This window comes from Primulina tabacum, chromosome 12 (genome assembly GCF_025594145.1).
Source record: "Primulina tabacum isolate GXHZ01 chromosome 12, ASM2559414v2, whole genome shotgun sequence".
NCBI classification, from domain to species: Eukaryota; Viridiplantae; Streptophyta; class Magnoliopsida; order Lamiales; family Gesneriaceae; genus Primulina; species Primulina tabacum.
In genome coordinates this window covers 36,959,076-36,982,070 of record NC_134561.1, presented here as the reverse complement: position 1 = coordinate 36,982,070, position 22,995 = coordinate 36,959,076, and the positions used below count along the sequence as shown (strand labels likewise).

The following is a 22,995-nucleotide window of genomic DNA, read 5'->3' as shown; positions in this document are numbered from 1 at the left end:
ATGGTTGTGATTTTGTGATTTTGAATTTCTTCTCGTTTTTCTTTCATGATAATATTTAATTATATCATATTTTATTTTATTTAATTTTTTTAAAATAAAATATATATATATACAAATGTGTTGATGATAAAAAAGTTTTTCAATTGTAAAGGAGTTAGAAATATAGTCGAGTTATGTTTATATTTTAGTTTGTATGTAGCAAATAAGTTATTCCATATTTTTAAATGTTTGAGCTAATTTAAAAAAAAACGTACAATTACTTTACTTAATATTAATATCAATTATTTTTCATGTTTTAATCATTTTCTTGGACTTTCATTTAAATTCTAAATTAAATTAATTACGTTATTTATTGAGCTATTTTACTATCATTTGAATACATAAAGATGAATTGAATTGAAAATAAATTATATTTAATCAATTTTTTTAAATTTATTTTGTCGAATTATTAATTTCTAAATGCATGAACAAATATAATATTTTATAAATATTATTGATCAAAAAATTACTAAATTTGAATAAGTAGTACCTGTAAATGTGTGAACAAACGAATCATTCATCTATCTACATTATATAATATGATACTAGAAAGATATTGTTGTAAAGCTGCTAAAACGAGAAAGAAATACGTAAAAAATCAATTAATTTTTTCATTAGTTTTTTCCCACTGATTTTTATAATAAATAAAATAAAATAAATTAAATGATTAATTGTTTTAATTACTCTCATAGATTTTATTTTATTTAAGTCTTCCCATAATTATATATTATCAAATAATACTCAATTATAACAATAATGCCATGAAAATTTATTTACATTTGTAGAATTATTTACATACACATATATAATGATAATTATATTGACAAAAAGATAATAAAACATTGACTAAAAAAATTCAATAAACACTTAATTTGAATAAAAAATATAATATATTTTGAGCTCAATCATACATGTTATTTTTCTTTAATAAATCGACTTTAGTACAAAAAAGATTTATCTTATGTAACATTGTTTATCTTTTTGTTGTGCAAATAAAGGCAAGTTGCGAATTGTTGTTGAATCAGATGAATATGTGCAAATTTGAGTTGAAAGAATGTAAATTGAATAATTTGGTGCATATATTTGTTTAACTAATATGACAATTAATTGGTTCATAATGAAATGGTAACAAGTTATTTAAGAGAGTATATGCATTAAATTTTTTATTAGGAAAGTACATGTATTATGTTTTTTATTTATGATTTTTGCTATTGTTAACGTGAGTATGAGTTAAACGAATTGATTTGTAATGATTTGGATAATATTAAATTTATATCCACTTCTTTACTTGTCAATGCATTGCATTGCATGTATGCGTTTACTAAGGATATCACTTCCTTATTTCTCCAAATGGATCAATTGAAGAATGATCGAGTGACAGTTTCATCACTTTTTCAAACTCAGGACATGCTGATTAATCGAATGAATTTTGTGCAATCAACCATGACAAAGAGAGTGGATTTGATGCAGGAATAAATGTTAAATGCTATATCACAAGTCACTTCTGAGGTCCGTATTCTATCTAATAGAGTTGGTGGTGTTAACCAAAAGAGGGAAGAAGAGCAGCAAGAACAATCAAAGAAGAGACAAGTCAACCAACTGTGATCAAGAACCAGCTAATAAAAGTGCTAAGAAATAAAGATCGATTAGAAAACAGTATCTATTCAGTTATTCTTTGATTTGGCATAATTCTTTCATTCGGTTAGAAGACATATTCTTTCATTCTTTTAACGAATTTGTACAGTGAAAGATTATTTGCAAATGAAAGATTATTTTATCTATGAGGTTCAATTCATATGAGTTCTTGAATTCTAAGTTTTGTCAAACACCTAAAAGTGGGAAATTGTTGGAATCAGAATTTCGGAGTTTGACAAATTGAGCGTTTGAATATTACAGAACTGATCAACTCAACTGAACGTAACTGAACTGAAAACTCGAACTGAAGTTGCCCGACTGATAATTAATGCGCTAAACTATCGAAGGCAACTGAACTGATTAAAACTAACTGAAGCGGTGTAGCGAACTGAACTATCGGTTAAGACTGATCAGTTACACTATCAGTTCATCGAATCGACTATAGAGTCAACTGATAAATCAGCTTGACACGTCATCAGTTAAAGAGCGTAGCCAACAACCGAAAATTGGTACAAGAGCATACTGCAACTTGTAGTGGGAACACCGCATATTGGAATGCTACATTGTACGATTGTCAGATGAATGTTGACGTGTCTACTCAGGACAAACCAACAGATATAAATTATTCAAATACATTCAATATTACTGTTAGAAGCAAAGCCTATAAATAGCCGAGAAAATCAGCTTGTCCCTCCAAGCTTATTTTCGAGTGGAAACCATATCTTCGTCTCAGATATATGTTTCCACAGACGACGCCAATGATGATGACAAGGTGAATTAGGTTTGAGAGTATGCGTGTTTATTGAAAATGTCTGAATGAATTAATATCAAGCAAACCTGATATTGATAGGAGAGAAGTTAATGATAACTTTGTTTTTAGTGTCAAGCTGCTACTCATGACGAGATGATCGTCCATGCTTCTATTCACTGATACTATCAAGTCTGACAACTCATACCTACTTCAACCTAGTCACATCACCCCCCGTGCGCTGAAAGACCTCCCAATGATGATCAAGACGCCCGCCCCATACCTGTTAGCTCTTACTACCCGGTCTGATCTACGCGCTGATGGGCTTTGCTCAACCTTCTCGGCTTTTTAACTATCCAAAACCCAGACTAAACGATTAGTTCTGTCACCTAAACTGGGAAGATAATTTTGTGCGACAAATCTATTTCAATGTAAAGAGATTGAGGACTAGACTCGATACAGAAGAACATATTTCAGATTCATTGATTTTGTTTAATGCTAAAATCTGTTTGATTGTATTTTATTTCATTCGATGTCTTCCGATTATAGTTCTAACTTGTAAGGGTGAGTTTGGTTTGAATGATAAGAGATTGATTAATAAATAATTAATCAGTCACAATCATTTGTTTGATACGATTTTAGCTTTTTTTTTAGCACACAAGAATGGAGATAATTCAACTCTTCTTCGCCAAGTGATTAGTTTTGCAGTTTCCATGACAACATATATTTGTACTATTTTATCCTTTATAAATTAATATAATATTAAACTAAGACTTTTCAGCATTTGTTTACTTATGCAATAGGAAAACAAATAGAGAAATTGGAAACTGTAGTTAAATTCAAAATTCAAAATAATCAAATCAATATCAATAATAAAAATTTAAATAATGATAAAAAATTAAAAAATTTATAAGAAATTATTTAATAATAAAATTATTGATTAATTATAATTACAATTAATGATGAAACTATAATTAAATTATTGATTAAAAGAATATATAATTAATTATAACGAGAATAATAATTGTATAAAAAATAAATTTTAGAAAATAAAAAATGAATTTTTAATATTAATATCAGGACTGGTATAATAAAAAAATTTAATAATAAATAATAAGAAATAATTTTTTGATAAATAATAACAATGACGAGTCGTAAGAAGAATAATTAGTAAAGTAAGAATGAATCAGTAACAAAATAATAAGAAATAATCAATGTATAATAAACAAAGTCATTGTAAGTAATAAGAAATTATCATATAATAAATATTAACAAGGAAAAAAAGATAATAATTAATGATATGAAATGAATTGGTAATAAAATAATAAGAGAATAATAAAAAAAATAATAAGAATTAATCGAATATTTTTTAAAATTATTTATTTATTATTTTATTTCTCTATTATTTATTTATTTTTTGTTTATTATATTTAGGTTAGGTAATTATATACACATATAGATTAGAGGATATTGATAATATACAAAATTAATCCATAATTTTAAAATCATACCAAACATCATATATTTATCACTATCTCTCATTTTTTAATCACTCTAATTACTAATCATTTAGTTATCCTATCATACATATCAAACAGAGCCTAAGTGTTTGTGATAAGTACATGTGAGATTTCGAGGACGAAAGCTTTTAAGTGGAAAGAAAAATGTAAGACCTACGTACTGTATTATTTAGAATCATGTAAACTCATAATAATCATATAATAACTACGATTCTCATAGTCAAGCTAAATCTAAGAGTAACGAATGATAATGTCTTTCAATATCAAATTAGTTTCATGCGACTTTTTTCTCTTTTTACATTCAATAGAACCCATTATTCTGGACGAAATTTGTAAAAATTTAACCAAGCCATTTAAAGAATTAGAAAAAAATTCCGAATGCAGTCCAATAGTTTGGCTTGGGAATTGAAAGGGTAAGAGGATACAAACTCTACCATCACAAACAATATGATGGAAATGCCATCAATCAATCAAGAACCTAAAAAGCACAACACATTGGAAAATTTTATTTTTAACAATTTCTTTTGAAATTTCAATAATTTTTCAATTTGAAAACTCGATTGAATTCCGAAAATATTTCACGAAATTTGTAGAAAATGGAAGAAATTATCATATGAGGAATTCGGAAAGTACCTCAACCGCCTGCACACATTCCAACTCCGGCTCCTCCGTTTTCTAGCAAAATCTTCCCGGTGTCCCATTTATATAGTGATGAGAAACAATGAAATTTGGGAATGTGTGTATGCACAAACTTAAGTTTTTGGGAAGTTTGAATATTAATTGTATTTTTGTATTATGGAAAAAAACTTGTAAATATTCATTAATCATTAAATTTCTAGAATCTAAAAAAATTGTAAAAGTTTGAACTTTTAAACATCAATTTTCGTCAAATTTATAGAAAAAAAAATGTTAAAGCTAGAAATTTTAAAATGAAATAAAAAATTTATTCGTAAGGATTTAAAATAATAAAGAAAACCCAGTTGAGTATAATGTAAAACATATCAAATTTTCTCATAAATAATAAATACTTCAAGAATACAATCAAATTTTTTTTAAAAAAAATCGAAGGCGTAAAAACAAAAAACCAAGAGATGAGAAAGCACAGATTGAATAAGACGATACCCCGATAAAAGTTCTAGTCCAAGGATTTCTAAACTCGGTATCATAAAGTTTCCGAATCTGGTTGATCAAATTCTTAGGATATTATCAAAAGGAAAAAACAAAAGCATAAGCAAATCTACAACAAACGTAACGTCTACCATTTACATATAGCATATATCTCAAGTCCTCGCAATTAGTACAATCAACCAGGCCATAATTGTATATGTAAATATAAATGAGACCATCCACTATCAGCCGACAACCATTCGAAATTAAAACAACCAAAAGTTCACGTATCAATTAAAAGGCTGTGCTTAAAGTTCTAAGGTCGTAACTAAAAGAAAATTCAAGAATATGGAATCAAGCACATTAAAATTAACCGGGTGAAAAAGAAAACTAAGTTTTCGATCTGCGATGGACAGATTTAACTTGACTGTACCTAGTCCAAAATAAGGTTCAACTTACATTGGAACTCACAACGTTTTCTTTTTACAAATTAACTCATTCTTGTTTGGTTACCACAAGGAATAAGAATGATTTAAGAATATTTACAGCCAATTAACTCATTCCTTGTACTTATAAGCGTCTAGTTCACTTAAAGTGCACATAAAATTCAATAAAGTTCAAAATAAGAGAATACACGATGCAAGGATTACCTACTCTTCCTCTAGGGGCCTCTGCTCCTACTGACACTCCTACTTCAGCTTCTTACTGGACTACCCTTGTATCCCTAAACCAAAAGTTAACGGTGAAACCAAGCACACACACACCCAAATAAAAAAATTACAGCTCATGGTTTTTAGCATTAGATAATTTACAAAGACATCAAAGAAGTTTCCATTCACCATATTCTGTTACAGCAAGTAGTGAAGTTCATTTATTTTGTCATATGTTGCATTTTAAAATCCAAGCAAGTTTGCAAACATAAGCGAGAACCGGAAGGTGAAAAATTAAAATTTTAAGGTCGTTCAAAAGAAATAAAAAAAAATTGAAGTCAAAAAACAAAATACCTGGGAAAGCATAGATTGAATAAAGACTTTACCCAGATACAAGTTCTGGTCCAAGAATTCTTAAACTCGGTATCATCAAGTTTCCAAATCTGATTGATCAAATACTTCGGATATTATCAAAGGCAAACACCAAAAGCATAAGTAAATCTACAGCAAATGTCTACCATTTACTTATAGCATATGTCTCAAGTCCTCACAATTAGTATGATAACCAGGCAACAAGTTCTTGTTTTAATAGAAGGTTTCATTGTGAAAAAATTCAGGAGTTGCTCCGATTCAGACAACAAATGTGCAAAAGTTGACCGTCATTCATGACCAAAATGTCAATTTTTTGTTCATTAAACTTCAAAATCATATATCTGAGAAGGAAAAAAATTAATGAAAAAAACAAATGTACGTGATTTAATGATCTATAAAAAGCTGAAAACGGGACCGTTAGCGACGCAAGTCGAACGGAATATTCAATACTAATTATGTTTCAAATATTTTCTGAAAAAGAATGAGAAAAATTATCTATCATCAAATTTATGTTGCGATCAATAGAAAGGTAAAAATAAACAAGCTGATCATTTGAAAAAAACTATTCGAAAAAAATTATAAATTTAATGTTATATGAAAATTTTACATGACAAGGCTTTAAAAATTAAGGTTATAAAGACTGAATAATTCATATGCATACTAGGCTAAAGATTCCATTATGTACATGTAAATATAAATGACCATCCACAATCAACTGACAACCATTCCAAACCAAAACAACCAAAAGTTCACGAATCGATTAGGAGGCTGTGCTTAAAGTTCTAAGGTCGTAACTAAAAGAAAATTCAAGAATATGGAATCAAGACATTAAAACTGACTGGGAAAAAAGAAAACTAAGTTTTCGATCTGCGATGGACAGAGTTAACTTGACTGTACTTAGTCTAAAATAAGGTTCAACCGACATTGAAACTCATAACGTTTTCTTTTTACAAATTAACTCATTCTTGTCAGGTTTTACAGCCAATTAACTCATTCCTTGTACCTATATAGGTGTCTAGTTCACTTAAAGTGAGCATAAAATTCAATAAAGTTCAAAATAAGAGAATACACGACGCAAGGATTACATACTCTTCCTCTAGGGGTCTCTGCTCCTAGAGAATAAAATCTGTACATCGTTTCTTTTGGGTAACCCAACTATCCGTACATCTTACCGGACTACCCTTGTATCCCTTTAACCAAAAATTAATGGTGAAACCAAGCACACACCTGAATAAAAAATTACAGCTCATGGTTTTTAGCATTATCGAATTTACAAAGACATCGGATAAATTTCAATTCACCATATTCTCTAACTGCAAGTAGTGAAGTTCATTTATTTTGTCATGTGTTACACTTTAAAATCCAAGCAAGTTTGCAAACATAAGCGAGAACCGAAAGGTGAAAAATTTAAATTTTAAGATCAGTAAAAAAAAATTGAAGTCAAAAAACAAAACACCTGGGAAGCATAGATTGAATAAATACTTAACCCAGATATAAGTTCTAGTCCAAGAATTTCTAAACTCGGTATCATCAAGTTTCCAATCTGATTGATCAAATACTTCGGATATTATCAAAAGGCAAACACCAAAAGCATAAGTAAATCTACAGCAAATGTCTACCATTTATAGCATATGTCACAAGTCCTCAAAATTAGTGTGATAACCAGGCCACAAGTTCTTGTTTTAATAGAAGGTTTTAGTGCGGAAAAAGTTCAGGAGTTGCTCCTATTCAGACAACAAATGTGCAGAAGTTGACTGTCATTCATGACCAAAATGTAAATTTTTTGTTCATTAAACTTCAAAATTATATATTTTAGAAGGAAAAAATTGATGATAAAAAACAAATGTGCGAGACTAAATGATATATAAAAAAACGAACTTGAGCAAACAACTATATATAAAATTAAAAAGAAGAAAATGTAACACCTTCAGAGTCGAGATAAAATTCAGCAGAACAGACATTCCCTGCTTTTCTTTCTCATATGTTCCTGAAATGTTACACAAGTAAATAACACAATAGGTAAAAAGATAAGTGATAGTCAACTGACCTTCAAATCTTGCCAAGAGGCTGAAGAAGGAACACTACAACAAATGTCTACCATTTACTTACAACATATTTCAGTGCCGAAAAAACATATTTCAGTGCCGAAAAAAAGTTCAGAAGTTGCTACCGATTCAGACAACAAATTTGCAAACGTTGAATTTCATCCATGACCAAAAGGTCAATTTTTGTTCCTCAAACCTCCATATCAAAGATCGAAGAAGGAAAAAATTAATGCTAAAAGGAGTGTATGGCTTGTAATGATCAATAAAAAAAACACAAAAGCAAAGAGCCATACATCAGATTACAAAGCTGAAAATGCAAAACTTCACCATCGTCATAAACTTCAGCAAAACAGACATCCCTAGCTTTATTCATATAATCCTGAAATGTTACACAAGTAAATAACACAAGAGCTACAAAGACCAAAACTTACAGCTTACAAAGCCAGGTGATAATCATCAACCGACCTTTCAAATTCCTCCCCCATTGCACCCCGATAACCACCACGACGATTACTTGAAGATGGAGGACATCTGCCATCGTGTGGAAGCTCAACCTAAATTGAGTGGTAATAATGATTGAAAACTGATTCATTTCCTTGCAATACATTATACATTTAATGATATATTAAAAATATTTATAAACATCACAAACCTAAAAAAAATAAAGGCAACGAAGACTGAATAATCCATATACACAATATCCAAAAATACGTCTTCAACCTCCGATTCTCTAATATCAGCAGGAAGGTTGACAACATAAATCATGCGAGATCACCAACCACTCATTCTTGGTTCACGTGAAAGACATGAAAGCAAATACATCATGGTAAAAATTAATCATAAAGATGAGCTCCAAAAAATTTAAAATATTTTAATATGAGTTTTACAACAAATTACTTATTTAAATTACTAAACTGTAAGAATCTTGCCAAACAAAATAGTTTCTCTAACATAAAAAAATCCCTCGGGATGAAAAGTGTTAGAAGATTTATTTTGCGAAAAATCAAGTTCTCACGTCAAAGTTTAGATGACTTGGTTTTAGGATGTTTAATCATCTAGCTTTCTTTCACCACCAATTTTGAAACGATAAAAATAAGGAAGAGGAAAATCATTTATCTTCGTTTGATAGGCAAGACAGTAATTGCACCCATAAAAAAGTATAAATCATGAGAGATTACCGTACATTCATTCTTGGTCATTGTGGAAAACGTCAAAGCAAATGCTGCAAGTAAAAATTAATAATAATGATGAGCTCCAAAAAATTTAAAATATTTTAATATGATTTTTACAACAAATTACATATTAAAATTATTAATTTGTTGAGAATCTTGCCAAACAAAACAATTCCTCTAACATAGAAAAATCCGTTGGGATGAAAACTGTTAGAAGAATTATTTCGTAAAAATCAAGTTCTCACGTCAAAGTTTAGGTGATTTGGTTTTAGGATGTTTAATTATCTAACTTTCTTTCACCACCAATTTTGAAACAATAAAAATAAGGAAAAGGAAAATCACTTATCTTCGCTTGGAATGTCATAGAGTAATTGCACACATAAACAAGTCTGCAAAACCCAATAACACAAGAGTCAGACTTGTAAAACTTCAACCTCTGATTCTATAATATCAGTAAGAAGGTTGTCAACATAAATCATGCGAGATTACCGTCCACACGTTCTTGATCCTTGTGGAAGACGTCAAAACAAATACTACAAGTAAAAGTTAATAATAAAGATTAGCTCCAAAAAAATTTAAACTATTGTAATATGATTTTTTACAAAAAATTACATATTAATATTATTAATTTGCTGAGAATCTTGTCAAACAAAATAGTTCCTCTAACATAAAAAAAATCCGTTGAGATGAAAATTGTTAGAAGAACTATTTTGCAAAAATCAAGTTCTCACATCAAAGTTTAGGTGACTTGGTTCTAGTATGTTTAATTATCTAATTTTCTATTACCAAAAATTTTGAAACGATAAAAATAAGGAAGAAGAAAATTACTTATCTTCGTGTGAAAGAAAGGTCACATAATCTCCAAGATAAGAAAAAGGCAAGTGTCTCAGTTTGTTCATTTTTATACATAGTGGATAAAAGAATCAGACCATCTTCTTGTCAAGCTCTACGCCAAGCTTCTCAAAAAGCTTGATTTCCCGATTAACTACAAAATTTAAAACACAAGGTTATCGACGCAAGTTGATGATACTTATAAAAAAAGAACTAGCACATAAAATTATAATATTGAAGGATGATGCTACAATATAAAAAAAGACTTCCTCTTTATTGTAAATCAACCCCTTTTTTCAGATAAGTTGTTTTATTTAAGAATCTAGCACATATAATTTACAAGAAACTCAAAATAAACCCCAAAAAATTTGATTTTTTTGAAAAAAAATTGTAATGGCAGTTATATTCAAATTACAGAAACTTCAGTATTAATAATGTTTTATTTTCATGAAAAAAATTAAAAAGATTATTAATCATCAAAGTTTTGTCAGCGAAGATCTACAGGAAAAAAATTAAAAGTGCTTAACATTTCACAAAAACTATTTTCTGCATAGAAATGAAAGAATTTTTTACAACAATAATATTAAATGATTTTTAATTTTTACATATTTTTTTCAAAAAATGAAAAAAAAAATATTAATCCTCAAATTTTTGTCAGATCTACAAGAAAGTACAACATTGTGAAATGAAACAAAATTGCAATAAAATAACTGTATGTAAGGATTTAAAAAAATACCCACCGAGTATCCTGCAATACACATCGAATTTTCTAAAGAATACATTAAAAAAACCAAACCAATTTATGATACATTATTTTACATTAATCATCAATAATGATAGCAAACTGAAATATTTTCAAAAAAATATGATGATATATGAAACTTTTCGTACTTTATAAACATCACAGGGATTTCCAATTTATGATTTTCTATAAATCATGAATAATTATTGCAAACTGTAATACTTTCTTGCACTCCATTATAAATTTAATGATATATGAAATTTTTATACCTTAGCAGGTAACGTCTCATTAAGGCCAGCGCCAAACCTCTCAAAAAGCATAATTTCCCAGTTAACTTCAAAATTGAAAACCAGAACGTTAGCGAAGATCATTAAATAACCGATGCATGCCTGCATTGCAAAAAAATCAACATAAACAAGCAACATCAACATAACAACGTCAAAACATCTCCAAGAAAGCAATTCGCTGGTGTTTCATCGGTATTTCAGGTATGTCATCGATAAATTTGAGAAAAAAAATCATCTAATTACAGAACTCTGTCGCTATTGGTCCACAAAAAATTTCAGCACAATGCTGAATGCCAGAAACAAAATTAAAAGTTCAAAACTCGGTGTAATGATCAGCTTCAAAAGTTTTGCAACATGATGATCAGAATATGCGAACACTGAAGTTTAATATAAGACTTCGAAGTAACAAATTTATTGTGAGAGGAAGAGAAGACGCGAACCTAATCAAGCATCGTCGATTCTTGACTACAGAAAAGTACAACATTGTGAAATGGAACAAAATTGCGATAAAATAACTATTTGTAAGGATTTAAAAAGAATCTCACTGAGTATCCTGCAATACACATCAAATTTTCTCAAGAATACATTAAAAAAACCAAACCAATTTATGATATATTTTTTTACATTTATCATCAATAATGATTGCAAACTGAAATATTTCTAGTACTACAATATAAATATGATGATATATGAAATTTTTATACCTTAGGCCAGCGCCAAACCTCTCAAGAAGCATGATTTCCCAGTTAACTTCAAAATTGAAAACCAGAACGTTAGCGAAGATCATTAAATAACCGATGCATGCCTGCATTGCAAAAAAATCAACATAAACAAGCAACATCAACATAACAAGGTCAAAACATCTTCAAGAAAGCAATTCGCTGGTGTTTCATCGGTATTTCAAATATTTCATGGGTAGATTTGAGAAAAAAAATCATCTAATTTCAGAAATCCGTCGCTATTGGTCCACAAAGAATTTCAGCACAATGCTGAATACCAGAAACAAAATTAAAAGTTCAAAACTCGGTGTAATGATCAGCTTCAAAAGTTTTGCAACATGATGATCTGAATATGCGGATACTGAAGTTTAATATAAAACTTCGAAGTAACAAATTTATTGTGATAGGAAGAGAAGACACGAACCTAATCAAGCATCGTCGATTCTATAAATCATGAATTACTATTGCAAACTGTAATACTTTCTTGCACTCCTTTATAAATTTAATGATATATGAAATTTTTATACCTTAAGGCCAGCGCCAAACCTCTCAAGAAGCATGATTTCCCAGTTAACTTCAAAATTGAAAACCAGAATGTTAGCGAAGATCATTAAATAACCGATGCATGCCTGCATTGCAAAAAAATCAACATAAACAAGCAACATCAACATAACAAGGTCAAAACATCTTCAAGAAAGCAATTCGCTGGTGTTTCATTGGTATTTCAAATATTTCATCGGTAAATTTGAGAAAAAAAATCATCTAATTTCAGAAATCCGTCGCTATTGGTCCACAAAGAATTTCAGCACAATGCTGAATACCAGAAACAAAATTAAAAGTTCAAAACTCGGTGTAATGATCAGCTTCAAAAGTTTTGCAACATGATGATCTGAATATGCGGATACTGAAGTTTAATATAAAACTTCGAAGTAACAAATTTATTGTGATAGGAAGAGAAGACACGAACCTAATCAAGCATCGTCGATTCTATAAATCATAAATTACTATTGCAAACTGTAATACTTTCTTGCACTCCATTATAAATTTAATGATATATGAAATTTTTATACCTTAAGGCCAGCGCCAAACCTCTCAAGAAGCATGATTTCCCAGTTAACTTTAAAATTGAAAACCAGAACGTTAGCGAAGATGATTAAATAACTGATGCATGCCTGCATTGCAAAAAAAATCAACATAAACAAGCAACATCAACATAACAAGGTCAAAACATCTTCAAGAAAGCAATTCGCTGGTGTTTCGTCGGTATTTCAGTTATGTCATCGATAAATTTGAGAAAAAAAATCATCTAATTACAGAAATCCGTCGCTATTGGTCCACAAAAAATCTCAACACAATGCCGAATACCAGAAACAAAAATAAAAGTTCAAAACTCGGTGTAATGATCAGCTTCAAAAGTTTTGCAACATGATGATCTGAATATGCGGATACTGAAGTTTAATATAAAGCTTCGAAGTAACATATTTATTGTGATAGAAAGAAAAGATGCGAACCTAATCAAGCACCGTCGATTCTTGACTACAGAAAAGTACAACATTGTGAAATGAAACAAAATTGCGATAAAATAACTATTTGTAAGGGTATAAAAAAAACCCCACTGAGTATCCTGCAATACACTTCAAATTTTCTAAAGAATACATTAAAAAACCAAACCAATTTATGATATATTTTTTTACATTAATCATCAATAATGATAGCAAACTGAAATAATTTCTAGTACTACAATATAAATATGATGATATATGAAACTTTTCATACTTTATAAACATCACAGGGATTTCCAATTTATGATAACTATTGCAAACTGTAATACTTTATTGCACACCATTATAAATTTAATGATATATGAAATTTTTATACCTTAGCAGGTAACGCCTCATTAAGGCCAGCGCCAAACCTCTCGAGAAGCATGATTTCCCAGTTAACTTCAAAATTGAAAAACATAACGTTAGCGAAGATCATTAAATAACCGATGCATGCCTGCATTGCAAAAAAATCAACATAAACAAGCAACATCAACATAACAAGGTCAAAACATCTTCAAGAAAGCAATTCGCTGGTGTTTCATCGGTATTTCAGGTATGTCATCGATAAATTTGAGAACTCCATCGCTATTGGTCCACAAAAAATTTCCACACAATGCTGAATACCAGAAACAAAATTTAAATTTCAAAACTCGGTGTAATGATCAGCTTCAAAAGTTTTGCAACATGATGATCAGAATATGCGGACACTGAAGTTTAATATAAAGCTTCGAAGTAAGAAATTTATTGTGAAAGGAAGAGAAGACGCGAACCTAATAAAGCATCGTCGATTCTTGACTACAGAAAAGTACAACATCGTGAAATGAAACAAAATTGCGATAAAATAACTATTTGTAAGGATTTAATAAAAAAAAAACCCCACTGAGTATCCTGCAATACACATCAAATTCTCTCAAGAATACATTAAAGAACCAAACCAATTTATGATATATTATTTTACATTAATCATCAATAATGATAGCAAACTGAAATATTTTCTAGTATTACAATATAAATATGATGATATATGAAACTTTTCATACTTTATAAACACCACAGGGATTTCCAATTTATTATTTTGATTTTCTATAAATCATGAATAACTATTGCAAACTGTAATAATTTCTTGCACTACATTATAAATTTAATGATATATGAAATTTTTATACCTTAGCAGGTAACGCCTCATTAAGGCCAGCGCCAAACCTCTCGAGAAGCATGATTTCCCAGTTAACTTCAAAATTGAAAAACATAACGTTAGCGAAGATCATTAAATAACCGATGCATGCCTGCATTGCAAAAAAATCAACATAAACAAGCAACATCAACATAACAAGGTCAAAACATCTTCAAGAAAGCAATTCCTTGGTGTTTCATCGTTATTTTAGGTATGTCATCGATAAATTTGAGAAAAAAAATCATCTAATTACAGAAATCCGTCGCTATTGGTCCACAAAAAATTTCAACACAATGCTGAATACCAGAAACAAAATTAAAAGTTCAAAACTCGGTGTAATGATCAGCTTCAAAAGTTTTGGAACATGATGATCAGAATATGCGGATACTGAAGTTTAATATAAAGCTTCGAAGTAACAAATTTATTGTGATAGGAAGAGAAGACACGAACCTAATCAAGCACCGTCGATTCTTGACTACAGAAAAGTACAACATTGTGAAATGAAACAAAATTACGATAAAATAACTATTTGTAAGGGTATAAAAAGAACCCCACTGAGTATCCTGCAATACACATCAAATTTTATCAAGAATACATTAAAAAACCAAACCAATTTATGATATATTTTTTTACATTAATCATCAATAATGATTGCAAACTGATATATTTTCTAGTACTACAATATAAATATGAATATATATGAAACTTTTCATACTTTATAAACATCACAGGGATTTCCAATTTATGATTTTGATTTTCTATAAATCATGAATAACTATTGCAAACTGTAATACTTTCTTGCACTCCATTATAAATTTTTAATGATATATGAAATTTTTATACCTTAGCAGGTAACGCCTCATTAAGGCCAGCGCCAAACCTCTCAAGAAGCATGATTTCCCTGTTAAGTTCAAAATTGAAAACCAGAACGTTAGCGAAGATCATTAAATAACCGATGGCATGCAAAAAAATCAACATAAACAAGCAACATCAACATAACAAGGTCAAACATCTTCAAGAAAGCAATTCGCTGGTGTTTCATCGGTATTTCAGTTATGTCATCGATAAATTTGAGAAAAAAATCATCTAATTACAGAAATCCGTCGCTATTGGTTCAAAAAAAACTTTCAACACAATGCTGAATACCAGAAACAAAATTAAAAGTTCAAAACTCGCTGTAATGATCAGCTTCAAAAGTTTTGGAACATGATGATCAGAATATGCAGATACTGAAGTTTAATATAAAGCTTTGAAGTAACAAAGTTATTGTGATAGGAAGAGAAGATGCGAACCTAATCAAGCACCGTCGATTCTTGACTACAGAAAAGTACAACATTGTGAAATGAAACAAAATTGCGATAAAATAACTATTTGTAAGAATATAAAAAAAACCCCGCTGAGTATCCTGCAATACACGTCAAATTTTCTCAAGAATACATTAAAAAACCAAACCAATTTATGATATATTTTTTACATTAATCATCAATAATGATTGCAAACTGAAATAATTTCTAGTACTACAATATAAATATGATGATATATGAAACATTTTATACTTTATAAACATCACAGAGATTTCCAATTTATGATTTTGATTTTCTATAAATCATGAATAACTATTGCAAACTGTAATACTATCTTGCACTACATTATAAATTTAATGATATATGAAATTTTTATGGCTTAGCAGGTAACGCCTCATTAAGGCCAACGCCAAACAACTCTCAAGAAGCATGATTTCCAGTTAACTTCAAAATTGAAAACCAGAACGTTAGCGAAGATCATTAAATAACCGATGCATGCCTGCATTATAAAAAATTAACATAACAAGCAACATCAACATAACAAGGTCAAAACATCTTCAAGAAAGCAATTCGCTGGTGTTTCATCAGTATTTCAGGTATGTCATCGATAAATTTGAGAACTCCATCGCTATTGGTCCACAAAAAATTTCCACACAATGCTGAATACCAGAAACAAAATTTAAATTTCAAAACTCGGTGTAATGATCAGCTTCAAAAGTTTTGCAACATGATGATCAGAATATGCGGACACTGAAGTTTAATATAAAGCTTCGAAGTAAGAAGTTTATTGTGAAAGGAAGAGAAGACGCGAACCTAATAAAGCATCGTCGATTCTTGACTACAGAAAAGTACAACATCGTGAAATGAAACAAAATTGCGATAAAATAACTATTTGTAAGGATTTAATAAAAAAAAAACCCCACTGAGTATCCTGCAATACACATCAAATTCTCTCAAGAATACATTAAAGAACCAAACCAATTTATGATATATTATTTTACATTAATCATCAATAATGATAGCAAACTGAAATATTTTCTAGTATTACAATATAAATATGATGATATATGAAACTTTTCATACTTTATAAACACCACAAGGATTTCCAATTTATTATTTTGATTTTCTATAAATCATGAATAACTATTGCAAACTGTAATAATTTCTTGCACTACATTATAAATTTAATGATATATGAAATTTTTATACCTTAGCAGGTAACGCCTCATTAAGGCCAGCGCCAAACCTCTCGAGAAGCATGATTTCCCAGTTAACTTCAAAATTGAAAAACATAACGTTAGCGAAGATCATTAAATAACCGATGCATGCCTGCATTGCAAAAAAATCAACATAAACAAGCAACATCAACATAACAAGGTCAAAACATCTTCAAGAAAGCAATTCCTTGGTGTTTCATCGTTATTTTAGGTATGTCATCGATAAATTTGAGAAAAAAAATCATCTAATTACAGAAATCCGTCGCTATTGGTCCACAAAAAATTTCAACACAATGCTGAATACCAGAAACAAAATTAAAAGTTCAAAACTCGGTGTAATGATCAGCTTCAAAAGTTTTGGAACATGATGATCAGAATATGCGGATACTGAAGTTTAATATAAAGCTTCGAAGTAACAAATTTATTGTGATAGGAAGAGAAGACACGAACCTAATCAAGCACCGTCGATTCTTGACTACATAAAAGTACAACATTGTGAAATGAAACAAAATTACGATAAAATAACTATTTGTAAGGGTATAAAAAGAACCCCACTGAGTATCCTGCAATACACATCAAATTTTATCAAGAATACATTAAAAAACCAAACCAATTTATGATATATTTTTTTACATTAATCATCAATAATGATTGCAAACTGATATATTTTCTAGTACTACAATATAAATATGAATATATATGAAACTTTTCATACTTTATAAACGTCACAGGGATTTCCAATTTATGATTTTGATTTTCTATAAATCATGAATAACTATTGCAAACTGTAATACTTTCTTGCACTCCATTATAAATTTTTAATGATATATGAAATTTTTATACCTTAGCAGCTAACGCCTCATTAAGGCCAGCGCCAAACCTCTCAAGAAGCATGATTTCCCTGTTAAGTTCAAAATTGAAAACCAGAACGTTAGCGAAGATCATTAAATAACCGATGGCATGCAAAAAAATCAACATAAACAAGCAACATCAACATAACAAGGTCAAACATCTTCAAGAAAGCAATTCGCTGGTGTTTCATCGGTATTTCAGTTATGTCATCGATAAATTTGAGAAAAAAATCATCTAATTACAGAAATCCGTCGCTATTGGTTCAAAAAAAACTTTCAACACAATGCTGAATACCAGAAACAAAATTAAAAGTTCAAAACTCGATGTAATGATCAGCTTCAAAAGTTTTGGAACATGATGATCAGAATATGCAGATACTGAAGTTTAATATAAAGCTTTGAAGTAACAAATTTATTGTGATAGGAAGAGAAGATGCGAACCTAATCAAGCACCGTCGATTCTTGACTACAGAAAAGTACAACATTGTGAAATGAAACAAAATTGCGATAAAATAACTATTTGTAAGAATATAAAAAAAACCCCGCTGAGTATCCTGCAATACACGTCAAATTTTCTCAAGAATACATTAAAAAACCAAACCAATTTATGATATATTTTTTACATTAATCATCAATAATGATAGCAAACTGAAATAATTTCTAGTACTACAATATAAATATGATGATATATGAAACTTTTCATACTTTATAAACATCAGAGGGATTTCCAATTTATGATAACTATTGCAAACTGTAATACTTTCTTGCACACCATTATAAATTTAATGATATATGAAATTTTTATGGCTTAGCAGGTAACGCCTCATTAAGGCCAACGCCAAACACCTCTCAAGAAGCATGATTTCCAGTTAACTTCAAAATTGAAAACCAGAACGTTAGCGAAGATCATTAAATAACCGATGCATGCCTGCATTATAAAAAATCAACATAACAAGCAACATCAACATAACAAGGTCAAAACATCTTCAAGAAAGCAATTCGCTGGTGTTTCATCAGTATTTCAGGTATGTCATCGATAAATTTGAGAACTCCATCGCTATTGGTCCACAAAAAATTTCCACACAATGCTGAATACCAGAAACAAAATTTAAATTTCAAAACTCGGTGTAATGATCAGCTTCAAAAGTTTTGCAACATGATGATCAGAATATGCGGACACTGAAGTTTAATATAAAGCTTCGAAGTAAGAAGTTTATTGTGAAAGGAAGAGAAGACGCGAACCTAATAAAGCATCGTCGATTCTTGACTACAGAAAAGTACAACATCGTGAAATGAAACAAAATTGCGATAAAATAACTATTTGTAAGGATTTAATAAAAAAAAAACCCCACTGAGTATCCTGCAATACACATCAAATTCTCTCAAGAATACATTAAAGAACCAAACCAATTTATGATATATTATTTTACATTAATCATCAATAATGATAGCAAACTGAAATATTTTCTAGTATTACAATATAAATATGATGATATATGAAACTTTTCATACTTTATAAACACCACAGGGATTTCCAATTTATTATTTTGATTTTCTATAAATCATGAATAACTATTGCAAACTGTAATAATTTCTTGCACTACATTATAAATTTAATGATATATGAAATTTTTATACCTTAGCAGGTAACGCCTCATTAAGGCCAGCGCCAAACCTCTCGAGAAGCATGATTTCCCAGTTAACTTCAAAATTGAAAAACATAACGTTAGCGAAGATCATTAAATAACCGATGCATGCCTGCATTGCAAAAAAATCAACATAAACAAGCAACATCAACATAACAAGGTCAAAACATCTTCAAGAAAGCAATTCCTTGGTGTTTCATCGTTATTTTAGGTATGTCATCGATAAATTTGAGAAAAAAAATCATCTAATTACAGAAATCCGTCGCTATTGGTCCACAAAAAATTTCAACACAATGCTGAATACCAGAAACAAAATTAAAAGTTCAAAACTCGGTGTAATGATCAGCTTCAAAAGTTTTGGAACATGATGATCAGAATATGCGGATACTGAAGTTTAATATAAAGCTTCGAAGTAACAAATTTATTGTGATAGGAAGAGAAGACACGAACCTAATCAAGCACCGTCGATTCTTGACTACATAAAAGTACAACATTGTGAAATGAAACAAAATTACGATAAAATAACTATTTGTAAGGGTATAAAAAGAACCCCACTGAGTATCCTGCAATACACATCAAATTTTATCAAGAATACATTAAAAAACCAAACCAATTTATGATATATTTTTTTACATTAATCATCAATAATGATTGCAAACTGATATATTTTCTAGTACTACAATATAAATATGAATATATATGAAACTTTTCATACTTTATAAACGTCACAGGGATTTCCAATTTATGATTTTGATTTTCTATAAATCATGAATAACTATTGCAAACTGTAATACTTTCTTGCACTCCATTATAAATTTAATGATATATGAAATTTTTTATACCTTAGAAGGTAATGCCTCATTAAGGCCAGCGCCATACCGCTCAAGAAGCATGATTTCCCTGTTAAGTTCAAAATTGAAAACCAGAACATTAGCGAAGATCATTAAATAACCGATGGCATGCAAAAAAATCAACATAAACAAGCAACATCAACACAACAAGGTCAAAACATCTTCAAGAAAGCAATTTGCTGGTGTTTCATCGGTATTTCAGTTATGTCATCGATAAATTTGAGAAAAAAATCATCTAATTACAGAAATCCGTCGCTATTGGTCCACAAAAAATTTCAACACAATGCTGAATACCAGAAACAAAATTAAAAGTTCAAAACTCGGTGTAATGATCAGCTTCAAAAGTTTTGGAACATGATGATCAGAATATGCGGATACTGAAGTTTAATATAAAGCTTCGAAGTAACAAATTTATTGTGATAGGAAGAGAAGACACGAACCTAATCAAGCACCGTCGATTCTTGACTACAGAAAAGTACAACATTGTGAAATGAAAAGAAATTACGATAAAATAACTATTTTTAAGGGTATAAAAAGAACCCCACTGAGTATCCTGCAATACACATCAAATTTTATCAAGAATACATTAAAAAACCAAACCAATTTATGATATATTTTTTTACATTAATCATCAATAATGATTGCAAACTGAAATATTTTCTAGTACTACAATATAAATATGAATATATATGAAACTTTTCATACTTTATAAACATCACAGGGATTTCCAATTTATGATTTTGATTTTCTATAAATCATGAATAACTATTGCAAACTGTAATACTTTCTTGCACTCCATTATAAATTTAATGATATATGAAATTTTTATACCTTAGCAGGTAACGCCTCATTAAGGCCAGCGCCAAACCTCTCAAGAAGCATGATTTCCCTGTTAAGTTCAAAATTGAAAACTAGAACGTTAGCGAAGATCATTAAATAACCGATGGCATGCAAAAAAATCAACATAAACAAGCAACATCAACATAACAACGTCAAAACATCTTCAAGAAAGCAATTCGCTGGTGTTTCATCGGTATTTCAGTTATGTCATCGATAAATTTGAGAAAAAAAATCATCTAATTACAGAAATCTGTCGCTATTGGTTTACAAAAAATTTCAACACAATGCTGAATACCAGAAACAAAATTAAAAGTTCAAAACTCGGTGTAATGATCAGCTTCAAAAAGTTTTGGAACATGATGATCAGAATATGCGGATACTGAAGTTTAATATAAAGCTTCGAAGTAACAAATTTATTGTGATAGGAAGAGAAGACGCGAACCTAATCAAGCACTGTCGATTCTTGACTACAGAAAAGTACAACATTGTGAAATGAAACAAAATTGCGATAAAATAACTATTTGTAAGGATATAAAAAAAAACCCCACTGAGTATCCTGCAATACACGTCAAATTTTCTCAAGAATACATTAAAAAAACCAAACCAATTTATGATATATTTTTTTACATTAATCATCAATAATGATTGCAAACTGAAATAATTTCTAGTACTACAATATAAATATGAATATATATGAAACTTTTCATACTTTATAAACATCACAGGGATTTCCAATTTATGATTTTGATTTTCTATAAATCATGAATAACTATTCCAAACTGTAATACTTTCTTGCACTACATTATAAATTTAATGATATATAAAATTTTTATACCTTAGCAGATAACGACTCATCAAGGCCAGCGCCAAACCCCTCAAGAAGCATGATTTCCCAGTTAACTTCAAATTTGAAAACCAGAACGTTTGCGACGCAAGTTGACAACAACAACATTCCACTTACAAAATTTTCAATTTTAATTATGTTTTACAAATTTTCTGAAGAAAGATGAAAAAAATATATCAATCATCAAAATTTTTCCAGCGAAGATCATTAAATAACCGGTGCATGCCTGCATTGCAAAAAATCAACATAAACAAGCAACATCAGCATAACAAGGTCAAAACATCTTCAAGAAAGCAATTCACTGGTGTTTCATCAGTATTTCAGGTATGTCATCGGTACATTTGAGGGAAAAAATCATTTAATTACAGAACTCCATCGCTATTGGTCCAAAAAAAAAAAACAACACAATGCTTAATACCAGAAACAAAATTAAAAGTTCAAAACTCGGTGTAAGGATCAGCTTCAAAAGTTTCCCAACACGATGAACAGAATAGGCGAACACTGAAGTTTAATATAAAGCTTCGAAGTAAGAAATTTATTGTGATAGGAAGAGAAGAAGCGAACCTAATCAAGAATCGTTGATTCTTGAATGCCGAGAAATCTGTAAAACTCGAAGCGAGAAGTTGGAAAGATAGGGTTGGAGACGGATAATCGATAAGAACGTTAGGTTTGAAAATTGGGTTGAATTTGGGGGAAGCATCGAAATGGGTCTTCTCACCTTTTCAAAAACTCGATTCTTGAACGCCGGAGAAATCTGTCCAACTTGAAGCGCGAATTTGGGGGAAGCATCGAATGGATCAATGGGTATGAAATGTGTTGCCATTTATTTGGGGATGCGATTGCTTTGTGGCTTTGGC

The 22,995-nt window shown here is 29.7% G+C and overlaps 1 protein-coding gene across 2 annotated transcripts in view; it reads right to left on the bottom strand.

The window, feature by feature from the left end:
- LOC142520583 (uncharacterized) overlaps positions 1 to 22,995 on the bottom strand; it is a 24,883-nt gene extending 1,888 nt beyond the window's left edge. The window contains exons 1-17 of one of the 2 annotated variants that reach the window (XM_075623629.1): positions 22,857 to 22,995; positions 22,167 to 22,194; positions 21,286 to 21,322; positions 20,446 to 20,503; positions 19,596 to 19,660; positions 17,950 to 18,007; positions 17,099 to 17,163; positions 15,429 to 15,486; positions 14,578 to 14,697; positions 13,746 to 13,865; positions 12,938 to 13,039; positions 12,395 to 12,496; positions 11,871 to 11,953; positions 11,131 to 11,167; positions 10,117 to 10,273; positions 9,778 to 9,821; positions 9,579 to 9,677 (exon numbers count right to left, since the gene is read on the bottom strand). In XM_075623629.1, the coding sequence (XP_075479744.1) occupies positions 10,235 to 10,273; positions 11,131 to 11,167; positions 11,871 to 11,953; positions 12,395 to 12,496; positions 12,938 to 13,039; positions 13,746 to 13,865; positions 14,578 to 14,697; positions 15,429 to 15,486; positions 17,099 to 17,163; positions 17,950 to 18,007; positions 19,596 to 19,660; positions 20,446 to 20,503; positions 21,286 to 21,322; positions 22,167 to 22,194; positions 22,857 to 22,961 (1,077 nt within the window). In that variant the 5' untranslated portion in view covers positions 22,962 to 22,995 and the 3' untranslated portion in view covers positions 9,579 to 9,677; positions 9,778 to 9,821; positions 10,117 to 10,234. Of the gene's footprint in view, positions 1 to 4,575; positions 4,628 to 5,699; positions 5,774 to 6,053; positions 6,143 to 8,118; positions 9,678 to 9,777; positions 9,822 to 10,116; positions 10,274 to 11,130; positions 11,168 to 11,870; positions 11,954 to 12,394; positions 12,497 to 12,937; positions 13,040 to 13,745; positions 13,866 to 14,577; positions 14,698 to 15,428; positions 15,487 to 17,098; positions 17,164 to 17,949; positions 18,008 to 19,595; positions 19,661 to 20,445; positions 20,504 to 21,285; positions 21,323 to 22,166; positions 22,195 to 22,856 lie in introns of those variants that run through there. The other variant, XR_012813956.1, reaches the window with a different exon arrangement.